General features: G+C 42.4%; 1 protein-coding gene across 13 annotated transcripts in view; it reads left to right on the forward strand.

Annotated features, from left to right (window-relative positions):
- SPATA18 (spermatogenesis associated 18) overlaps positions 1–8,673 on the forward strand; it is a 44,353-nt gene extending 35,680 nt beyond the window's left edge. For 8 of the 13 annotated variants that reach the window (XM_087875317.1, XM_087875312.1, XM_087875316.1 and 5 more), the window contains 2 exons: positions 858–944; positions 3,041–3,177. In XM_087875317.1, the coding sequence (XP_087731443.1) occupies positions 858–944; positions 3,041–3,127 (174 nt within the window). In that variant the 3' untranslated portion in view covers positions 3,128–3,177. Of the gene's footprint in view, positions 1–857; positions 945–3,040; positions 3,178–5,462 lie in introns of those variants that run through there. The other 5 variants (XR_015729265.1, XM_087875308.1, XM_087875313.1 and 2 more) reach the window with 1 other exon arrangement.
- Positions 8,674–11,454: the final 2,781 nt, after the last annotated feature.

Here is an 11,454-nt window from a genome sequence, read left to right on the forward strand (position 1 = left end):
TAAAATTAAGTGATCCTTCATCTGAAGGTATCAACTAATTTCTAATCCCACATAAGCCACTCTCACAAAACACTCAAGTCGACATACAGAGACTTCAAATCCCAGAATTCCACATGAGCTGGGAATCCCGAATATGGATATTTGGAGGGTGTCAGTTTGGAAAAATATAATATATACTGGATTCAGGCACTATGCTAAGCTGTAACACAGTTCCTTCGGTTTTAGCTCAATATGTTGAGCCAAAATATCTGAAACTCAGATATTTGGGTTTATAAATTTGCTTTGGTATGATGTACAAATCCAGTAAATTGTGAGTTATTCAGCCAGCCTTGGTGAAGCACAATTTGTCAGTTGGATTACAGAAGCGATAAGATTTAGAATTTCAGCTGCGCGTCAAATGGAAGGCTGAAATTTTAAAGTATTTTGCTAGAGAGAAATTCCAGCTCATTTGAATGCTACGATTGGAATTGGAGACTAGAATGTGGGAGAGCAGTATTTCCCAACCTTTACTGGTTCCAGATCTGGGTTCAATTCCCAGAAGTGTTAGCAATGGCCAACCTGGGTGGGGACATCTGGAAGTTGGGGTGTCCAAAGAGTAGGAACAAAAGAAGTCAAGACAGTACATAAAAATAGGTGGAGCTTTGATTTCACAGTCAAAGCCGCAATCTTGATTGCTTCAATCCCACTTTGTGGACCCTTCTGAAATGGACAAGATTTGCCAAGTCCTGCAGTATAGTAAAACAAGAATAAGTCCTTTCTTCCACAATAGTCTCATACCTTGGCCTTCTGCAAAGTCTACTCATTAATAGGATCCCTGCTTAACTGAGATTTATTTCATGGTTTGTATTTTATTTCAGTGGTCTTCCAGAAGCAGGAACAGAAGCCACAGTCGCAGTCGTAGTGTTAGCCCTCTGCCTTGTAGTACAGGCTACTCTCGGAATTTGGTAAAGTAACATAAACTGATCAACATAGTAGTTCAAAATAAGATGCATTCCCAGGAGTATGCACTGAAGGCAACATTATTATTATTATTATTATTATTATTATTATTATTATTATTATTATTATTATTATTATTATTAAACAAGAACAAGACTACTCAAAATATGGGACTGGGAGATAAGGAAATGGTGTGGTTCAAAACACTCAAGATTATGTGTGCAGAATTATTACACTTCCTCAGTCCCATAGTTGTCTGCATGGGTGGAATTCTGCTTGTAAAACAGGTGAAAAACCCAACCCCCATTTGTGGTCCCTAACCCTAAATCTGAGGTGTGCGAACACAATTTGATGGTAAGGAAAACAAATAAGGGAGGAAGGGGAATACCTGAAGACCACTTTAAGGTACCTCCACTATGGTTTGGGATAAGGGAAAGGCAGGGGTGGGCTCCTGGGGGTTCGGCAGGGTTTGGGTGATCCTCTAGCCAAGGATCGCCGGGGTTTGGCAAACCCCCAAATGCCATCCCTGGCTGGCTAATCCTAAACCTACCGGAGATCCCAGATGTTCGGAAACAGGCCTGTTTCCGGCCTCCGGAGGGCCTCCAGACCCCTGGGAAAGCAGTTTTCGCCCTCCCGGAGGCTCAAGGAAATCCTCTGGAGCCTGGGGAGGGCAAAAAACACTCCCCCGCCGTGATGCAGGCGGCCGATTAGGCCACGCCCACCATGGCCACACCATCCAGCAACAGGGCAGCGAATCCGTTGCCAAAGGATCTGAAGCCCACCCCTGGGGAAAGGCAATGTCATGAGGACATTGCATAGAAAAATGGTTAACATGAGGATGAGTTGTTAGGGATTTATAGAAGTCCACTAATCTCCAATGCTCGTTTATAGCTCAACTGTCGCAGATTTTGGCAACCTTATAACTCAAAGCAGGCCATGTGTGGCCCTTCAACGATCATTTTTACAATCTTTGGTGGCCTCATAGAAATGCTTTGTCTCTCCACCTAGCAGTAAACTCTAATCTTTGGAACAAGGCCCCCAAAGATTGAAAATAGTAACCCAAGCCTTACTCTCAAATTTCTCCTTCTAAGAGATCAAAGAAACATCACCCAAGTTTGCCCCAGTCCAACCTCACCTACTTCGAAACCATCATCCCTTCTTCAAAAGTTGTAGGTGACGAAAGGTCCACTCTTCTTACTAAAAACAGGCAATGCAGAGGGGCTTATTGGAAGACGATGGATTGTTCAATTCTAAGTGCAAAATGATTATGTTTTCTTCTGGGTTCAATGGTTTATGCAAGAGAGTTGCAGCTTCCTTGGTCCAGGAGCAGCTGGAAAAGGTATAGGAAGCTTCTTAATGGGGAGCTACAATAAATTGTCTCATCCAGCTGTGGGGCCACCAAAGTGGTGTGATGAAGATGTGGGCCCACTTAGGACGTGAGGCTCATGCCAGCACATTATTCTCCTGGCTCAAGGACTGGTGGACTGCTCTTTAACACAGTTGTCTGGTAGGGCTATTGGAGGCGGAATGCCAACATCTAAATCAGCGTTTCTCAACTTTGGCAGCTTGAAGATATGTGGACTTCAACTCCCAGAATTCTCCAGCCAGCATGGTAGGTGGAGAATTCTGGGAAGTTCAACTATATGATTGTTAAATGGCAGTAGAGCAATACACAACATTCTAACCGATCTAATTTACTTTGGAGAATGAATGCCTTCAGTGATCAAATATATAGGCCTTAAAAGTAGTCTTAGTCAGGGGTGAAACCTACTTACCTTCCCTACTGGTTCAGAAGTGGATCAGGCGGGTGGGCAGAGCTTCATACTGCCATCGCTACCGGTTCACTGAACCACCTGTCGCCATCGCTACCGCTTCAGCCGAACCGGTCTGAACCGGTAGCATTTCACCCCTGGTCTTAGTGCTTCATGCACTAAGAAGTATTCCAGTTGTGGCAATGTAGGCACACTGAGATTATCATTATAAAACAGTACAATTTTTCATTCCATCTAATCTGATGGCGTGTGTTCAATGCAGATTTGTTTTTTCTAGAGTAAAAGGAAAGGAGATGAATCAAAATATCTTTTTTTTGTGTGTGTTTTAGACAATTCGAAGCCGGAGCCCTTCCCCATTAAGGAACGGAAGCCCAAGTAAGTGGGCCTTTTCAGAATGTAGGCCGTCGTGGATTTAAATTCAAATTTAATTTACTATAAAATGATAATCAAGTAAAGAGATAATATATAATTTTCCAGGCTGGTTTTTTTTTTTCCCTTCTTTAAAACCAATGCTCTTTGGTTGCACTGTTTTAACATAAATAGTTTCCCTTAATGATGTTAAGGATAGGGTGTATAGAATTCCTTATGTCATTTTATATCCAGGCATTCCCATATCTCTTAATATTTGCTGCAGTTATTAGCATTCATGGTCCTTTTTTAAGGGTTACAGTATCTTTAGGGAAATAAAACAGCAAATGAGGGATCTATTCAGAACTAAGAAAAATTATTAATAAATGCAGATAATTCTATGCTGCGTATAGGTACTCACTATACTATAAATTACATCAACATGCTAGAGAAAGCCAATTCCAGGTACCGTATTTTTCGGACTATAAGACGCACCTACCTTTTTTGGTGAGGAAAAGAAGAAAAAGAAATCTACCGTATTTTCCGGCGTATAAGACGACTTTTTAACACATGAAAATCTTCTCAAAAGTCGGGGGTCGTCTTATACGCCGGGTGTCGTTCTCCTGTAACCAGGCAGACCAGCCCGAAAGGCTCTGACGAGCTTTAAATGGCTCTGGCGATCCCAGCTCTGACAATCCCAGCTGAGTTCCCTGCAACTCAGCTGGGATCGCCAGAAACCACGTAAAAGGAAAAAAGTTTTTTACCTTTTACTCTGAGGATCCCAGCTCTGACGATCCCAGCTGAGTTCCCTGCAACTCAGCTGGGATCGCCAGAACCATGGCTCTGATGGTCCCAGTTCTGACGGTCGATCCCATCCCAGCTGAGTTCCCTGCAACTCAGCTGGGATGGCCAGAGCCATGTAAAAGGGAAAAAGTTTTCCCCTTCCAGCTTGCTTACCTCAGCTGCTAGTCGCAACGCTTGCCTTGCTTTGCTTGCCTGAATCTATTCAGGCAAGCAAGCAACTCCCTGCCTGCAATCAAGCAAGGAGTTAGTTGTGGACTTCAACTCCCAGAATTCCTCAGCCAGCAAAGCAAAGCTGGCTGAGGAATTCTGGGAGTTGAAGTCTACAAGCCTTAAAGTTGCCAAGGTTGGAGACCCCTGTTCTATTGGGTAAGTTTTTTTCCCCTTTGGGAGCTTTAAAAAAAATAGTCAATTGGGGTTTCTTTAGTTGTTCTTTTTTAGACCTAGCCATTTAAAGTTTAGGAAGTTTTAAATTTAGCTTTCATATAAAAATAAAAATAAAATAAAATAAAACAATATTTGTGCAGCTTTCTGAGATTTAGTGTGTTTCTGTAGTGTTTCACTCCAACTACACAAACACACAAAATCTCACAAAGCTGTATGTGGAATTTTGTATGTGTAAAGTGTGAAAGTTGGTTTTTTGGACTTTCTGTGGCTGTGTGAGGTTCCTGCTTGTTGCAGGGGCCATTTTGGGTCTAGCACAGCTGCTTTTACATTGTGGGTGAGCCAGTTGTGTTGTGTTGTGTGTGTTTAGAGTGTGAAAGTTTTTTTGGGGGGCTTTTTGTGGCTGTGTGAGGTTCCTGCTTGTTACAGGGGCCATTTTGGGTCTAGCACAGCTGCTTTTACATTGTAGGTGAGCCAGTTGATGTTTTTTAATTTTTATTTGGTGTGCATTGGAAGAGGGGCAGTCTTATATGGCGAGTATAGCCCAAACCCTATATTTTAACAGGAAAAGTTGGGGGTCGTCTTATACACCCAGTCGTCTTATACGCCGGAAAATACGGTACCTCTGCCTCCCAGCAATTTTGCCTCGTTGCAGCCAACAGCAAACAGCTTGCTTTACGTATTTTCGTTTTCAGCATAGCTTGATTAGCACAAGAAAAAAAAAATCTGCTCCAGCAATTTACCTCTTTGCAGCAAGCAGCAGAGGCCCGCGCAAAACAGCTGAGAGCAAAACAGCTGAGAGTCGGGAGGCCGAGCCAATCAACTTATGCTAATTAGGCTGTGCTGAAGCAGAAAGGAGCTTTTTCTTCTTGCTGCTTGTAGCAAGGAGGTAAATTGCTGGGAGGCAGAGACCAAATGGTGGGGACCAGTGGATGGGCAGGGCTACATTCAGTGTATAAAATGTACCCAAATTTTCACCCCCTTTTAGGGGGAGGGAAGTGCATCTTATACTCCGAAAAATACTTAACCTTTGGCTAACTAATAGACCAACCCATCTTTCTTGCTCAAAAGTAACAATCAATACACAAGGGAAAACAAGATTGTAAATAGATACTTTACTATTTCTTATTTGAAATAACGTACTGCAGAGTTACTTTGGGGGTGAGAGGAGAATTTATACATAATGCTATATCCATATACATTTTTTTCCTCCAATAGGAAAGTAGATTCTCCAATAGGATATGGGTTTTTTTTGATTCTGTACATCTCGATCAATCTGCTTCTACGGTGCCTTCTCCTGTTCCAGCAGTACCTCAAACTACACTTAAAATAATGTGAACAACTGTTTTGAATGCCTCTGACAAAGATTAGTATGTTTTTATAACGTTGCTTTTTTAAAAAACAAAATGAATGCAACCATGATTTTAAAATTGCATATGCATCTTAAGGTTTCTTGATCTTTAAAGATTGTTTACATAGCTTGTGACATCACTTCCTTTGCGGGAATTCGGAGGGAGAAATAGGATAGGATGCAAACATTCAATATATTGCGTTGAGACTTTTAGGATTTATTTTGAGGACTGCAATATGTTGAGGCTGCATTCATATATCGTATGTATTTGTTTGCATCTGAGTTTTGATTAAACTCTGTGGGACTTAATACAGAGTAGATGTTTTTAAGAGTGCATGGTATGGGTGTCTTTTGAAGTATAATCACAAGATGGTGCTTATTTAGGGCATTTGAAGTCCAACTGTAATAAACGGAATGAAAGATGCCTATTGTTGTTAAGATCAAGCCCAGTAAAAGTATATAGCTATATTTTCATGGAAATATGATAGTAACATTGTGGTTTTTACATAATTATATAACTGCTGATGTAAGAATTAGAAGTTTTATTTCAGCAGTAGACATGTACTCAGTTTCACAATAACAGTGAGTAATTTTTTTTCATTGTTCATGACCGTCTAAATAAAACACCATCTTCATTTTTAAACCTATAAGAAATATGAAACACATTTTCATTAAGAGAATGTTTTACAGGGTTACCTACTGGAACATCCATTTTCTTCTCTTTAAGGAATTGACTCTCTGGCTTCACTTAATGCCAGAACTAATGTGCCCTTAAATCTGTATAATCAGAAGGAACCAGGGGTGGGATTCTACTGGTTCAGACCGGTTCGAGCGAACCGGTAACTCCGACGATCAGCTTGGTGCAAAACTGGTTCGCTCCGATGATCAATTGGGCCCGCCCGCCTGCCCCTGCGCTTTACTTACCTTTATCTTCACAGCTGATTAACATGGCAGAGCAGATTGCTGTGCTTCAGCTGTTTTAATTCCCTAGCACTAACGCGGAAGGTGATTTTTTGTTGAACTGCGCGGGCAGCTTGGTGTGGGTGCGCGCCAAGCGCACGATCACCAAACCAATAATAAACTGGAAGGATCCCACCACTGGAACGAACCCAAATGCTCCATACACTGTTTCATTTTTTTTGTAGAAAAACAAAGGTTTTTGTAGCAGCACCTACAGTTTTAACAAATTTATTCATGAATTCGCTTGGTATTTTACAGTCCCATTCACCATATACATGGCATATACAGATAGTGAAGTATTATTTATACATGTATACCAGTGGTGGGTTCCTCCCGGTTCAGCCCGGTTCGGCTGAGCTGGTAGCGGTGATGATGTGACATCATCGAACCGGTTCTCTTTGTTCGGGAGCTGGGTCCCCCTGCGCTATTCTTACCTTTTATTTGGCCCTGCCCCCAATCTATTCGCTGCCTCCAGAGTCCCAGCTGATCGGCTAGAAGGAAAAAAACTGTTTAAACTCTTGCCACGGGGCTTCAAAGGGCCGCCCTACAGCTGATCAGTGTTAAAAGGCAGTGTGGTGGTAGACCAGTGCCTCCAAGAACAAATGGGTAGACCGGTACAGCTCTGCAAGCAGTTAAAAACCTAGTAGACCAGTACCTCTGCTAAATCCTAAAGAATTGTCACATGACCATCAAACCACGCCCACAAAATAAACCACGCCCACAGAACCAGTAGTAAAAAATTTTAGAACCCACCCCTGATGTATACCTGTGTGCCTTCAAGTCAGTGTTGACTTACCTGGACAAGACCCTGAAGTTTTCTTGGTGATAGTTTTGGAAGTATTGATCATGGCATTTTTCCTCAGGCTGAGAGAGAGAGTGACTGACCCTAAGTCATTCAGCTGGATTGGTGCCTAAGTTTGGGACACAAACTCAGGCTTGGGGGAATGGACAAAGGATTGACGAGAAACAACATTATCTTAAGTAGCAGACATAAACAAAATGTGACAGATCTGAGCTTGCACTGAATTGCTGGTTAAGGGATTCGGTGCAGTGATCTTTACCAAGCAAACATATTTTAGCTAAAAGCAGTGATAGCTGATATTGTTACTTCTAATGTTTGGATCTTTTTTTAAAATCAATTCCTTTTTTTTGTATGGGTATGTGTGTGCATGCTGCTGGATAATCTTTTTGGTTGCTTTTTTTTTTTTTTAAAAATCAAATATATAGTCTCATTATTGTTTTGGACCAAAGATAATTGATTTATAGGGTGTGTATTAAATTTTTAGAAAAAACATGGTTATTATTTTTTAATTAAGACTGAGTCTTTAAGCTTAAAAGCAAAACATATAAACCGAACATTTCTGTATCTGATCTGCAAAAGCTGTAGATGGCAGTAAAGATTTAATTTTTTTGGTATATCATTGCTGCCATCTGGTGGTGGTATGGATCTTTGTATGCCCAAAATGGTAGCCTTAATGAAAGGGCATACACACTCAAGAGAAGAAGTCAATTTAAGGTCCCTGGTCTTCATTATGCCTCATTCTGCTACTTTGAAAGGGACATGGGGTAAAGCTAGTGTAGAAAAATATGATGGTGACATAATTTCAGGTCTATTGCGAAGTCTTTTACACACTCAAGTAAGTGAATTTATCAGGTATCTTTCTAGAGATCATGTTTGCATTTTTGCCTCCTCTTTTTTTTCATAGAAGCTGTGATCCTTGGACTGGGTAGACCTGAGGTTTAATCTTTTCTCCCCTCTGCCTCCCGCTAATAATTGGGGAATTTCTCCAATTCTGAAACTGGCCTATCTCAAAAGGCTGGCTTCTCATTTAGAAAGATGGATCTTTCTAAAGTAATACTACCATGACATCCCATAAGAGAGGAATAATTGCAGTAATGGTTGCAAGATAACTTTGTGGGGAATCTAAAGGTATAAACAGGGTATCTTGTTATTAAAGTTCCTTCAAAAAATATGGTATTCCAACACATCGTTATATGTCAGCCACATTTTAAATACTTTTTAAAAAATTGTATTGCTCTGAACGTGTAATCAGAAACTTGTGTATATTAAGCCACCAATTCTTTAAAATATATTATTCTGGATTCCTGTTGCAAGAACTCAATTGTTTTATTTTTGTGTCTGTGTGTGTTTTAAATCTGTTACTTCTTAGGGAATAATGAAATCTGGTCGCTTGTCTGAAAATATGTTTACAACATACCACTTGAACAGACTGCTAATGTCATATGTCCACAATTACATTTCATATAGTGCCTAAAAATCCTGACTGTTTTTACATAACCAAAAAAAAAAAATGCAATGAGCAATATTTCTGTTTAGCCTCTGAAGACAGTATTAAATAAGCTTATGGATAAATAGACATGTTTGTAATCCAAAAAGTGCATTATTTCATTTTATGGTGACATAAAAATGGCACCGGTGTCTGCAGAGAGGTGAAGAAAAAAAAAAAAAAAAGACAAGATGGCAGCCGTAGCAACTTGATTGAAGAGATGGCATTTCAGTCACTTGCCACGGCCACCTCTTGCCTTTTGTGATTCTTTCCGCCCCCCCGCCCCCCGGGGTCTGTATGTGTAGACATTAGGATATTTTAGCCAGATTATATTAAAGAATGGCTTGGGCAAATAAGAAATAGAATCATGTAATATGTCCTAGTCCAGTAATGGAGAACATTTTAGACATTGAGTGCCCAAACTGTGCATGCACATGCCCAAACTGAAAGGTGTGCGCACACATGTGCGGATGTGTGTATGCACAGATGTGCGCATGCACGCACATGCACAGACATGCACGCACATGTTGTGGTCTGCCAGCAGCCTGCGGAGCTGGCAGCGGAGTCGGACAGTGAGGAGGCTGGGGAGGAACATGGGCCATTCCTGGAGTCTGGGGAAGACTCAGCCGAGGGTTCTGCGTCGGAGGCAGAAATGGGGCCAGGGCCATTGGGGAGTTATGCGCAGACTCCAGAATCAGACATCAGAGAGGCAGAGGAACAGGAGAAGCCTGTTCCTAGTGTGCGCATGCGCAGAGCTGCCAGAAGGCAAGATCACTTAAAACTAAAGGGACGACTCGGGAGTAAGGCCTGGAGATGATTGGCTCCTCCCATAAGGCTTAAAAGAGGAGCAAAGGCACATGGGCCCTTTGCAGGAAAGCAACATTGTTAATTCTGTTCCCAGTCGGCATCTCTGTTTGATTCTGGACTCCGTGTGGCTTTGCCAAGTAGGTCTTTGGCAGAGTGTCAAGAGAGATAAAGGTTGGTGACTATCCTGAAGGACTTCTCCTGAAGGACTTTTTGCAACTAATTGGGACTCAGCTGGGAATGAACGTAATTCACAGCTGTTGCAATAAAAGAGGTTTTTGGGACTACTCGTCCGAAATGATGAGTTTTAATGATTCAGGAAGCCTAGGTCTCAACAGCACATGCACAGACATGTGTGGAGCAGCAGAGACCCGAAGACCAGTTGGCTGGCAGGAGGTGGGGCATCCCAACACTGGCAGCACGGCAGGAGGTAAGATCTTTTTCGTGAGCTTCTGTTTTGTCGTTTGCAGGGAAACAGAAGCTCACGAAAGAAACACCACGGAGATCTGATCTGGGGCGACGGCGCACGTGCCAGCAGAGTGGGCCCTGTGTGCCACCTCTGGCACATGTGCCATCGGTTTGCCATCATGGTCCTAGTCCACATTGGTTAAGGGATGTGGGCTGTGATACTGAACCTGTCACCCGGGGTCTTGAAGAGAACGAGACAGACAGCAGTTTCCCATTGTTGCTCCAGGTGCAACTTTGCACTCTCCTGAAGATCAAAGAGAGAAGAGGAGGGACTAAAAGAATTGATTCCACATTCCTAAAACGTTCTGATAGCCGATTGTTTTTTTTTTTTTGCTACATCGCTTAATGAAAATCTTGGCAAATTACAGCCAGCCATTTTGGCATCCGTTCAGGAGCCAGAACAAAAATGAAATTATTGGGGGGTTTTGTGTGTGTGTATGTGTGTGTGTCAATCCTCTTTTGAGTCCTAGATCCATTTCCTGTCATAGATGCAACGGCATTGCCGCTGTGGGTTTGCGCCTGAAATACTTCGCACCAGGGGTGGCTTCTACTTATTTTTACTATCATTTCGCAACGGGATCGCGCATGCACAGATCACCAATGACAACATCCGGGGCAGTGGGCGGAGCCTCCCGACGGTTTTACTACCGGTTCTTGCGAACCGGTCCGAACCATCCATAAAGCACCCCGATTCAACGCTTACTGTACTATCCATAGGCAGTGTAGTAGTGGCCTTAACAGCGACCCCCCACCAGATGGCGCTCCTGTTCAATACATCCACCATTAATGAGAGGCCATATGTGTGTGACATATAGATTGTGTACTTGGAGGAAGGGCTTCCCCTGAGCACAACTCCTCTCTGCCTGGCATTAAAGTAGCTCCTCTTTCCCTATAACCTGAAAAGTGGCAGCTGCTTTGATGAGACACCTCATTAGGAGGTGCCAGCGCCAAAGGAGATGCCTGCTGTAATGGAGAGCACGGATGGGCTGTATTTGCAAGGGACAAACCAGTTTATATGCACCTCCATTTGCATTTTATATCAACAGCGTAAACCAAACCAAATAAAAGCACACAAATACATGGTTTTTAGACAAAAGTACAGATGTCAAAAATGCAAATGACTGCCGTCCTTGATCACTCACTGATGTGGATTGAATTGCATTCGATTCATTCAATGTGGTAATCCAAAATTTAACTGCATTATGATTAGAGTAGAGTTCCCCAACCTTTCTAGCTTGGCGGCCCTGAGGGGGAGGAGCAGGTGTCGTCATGTGTGCGTGCGCGCACGCAAATGGAGCTGCTAGCGCCCACACGATATGCACAGTGATGGTAACGCAAA

The sequence above is a fragment of the Pantherophis guttatus genome, chromosome 8 (genome assembly GCF_059756535.1).
Source record: "Pantherophis guttatus breed Tessera chromosome 8, ASM5975653v1, whole genome shotgun sequence".
NCBI classification, from domain to species: Eukaryota; Metazoa; Chordata; class Lepidosauria; order Squamata; family Colubridae; genus Pantherophis; species Pantherophis guttatus.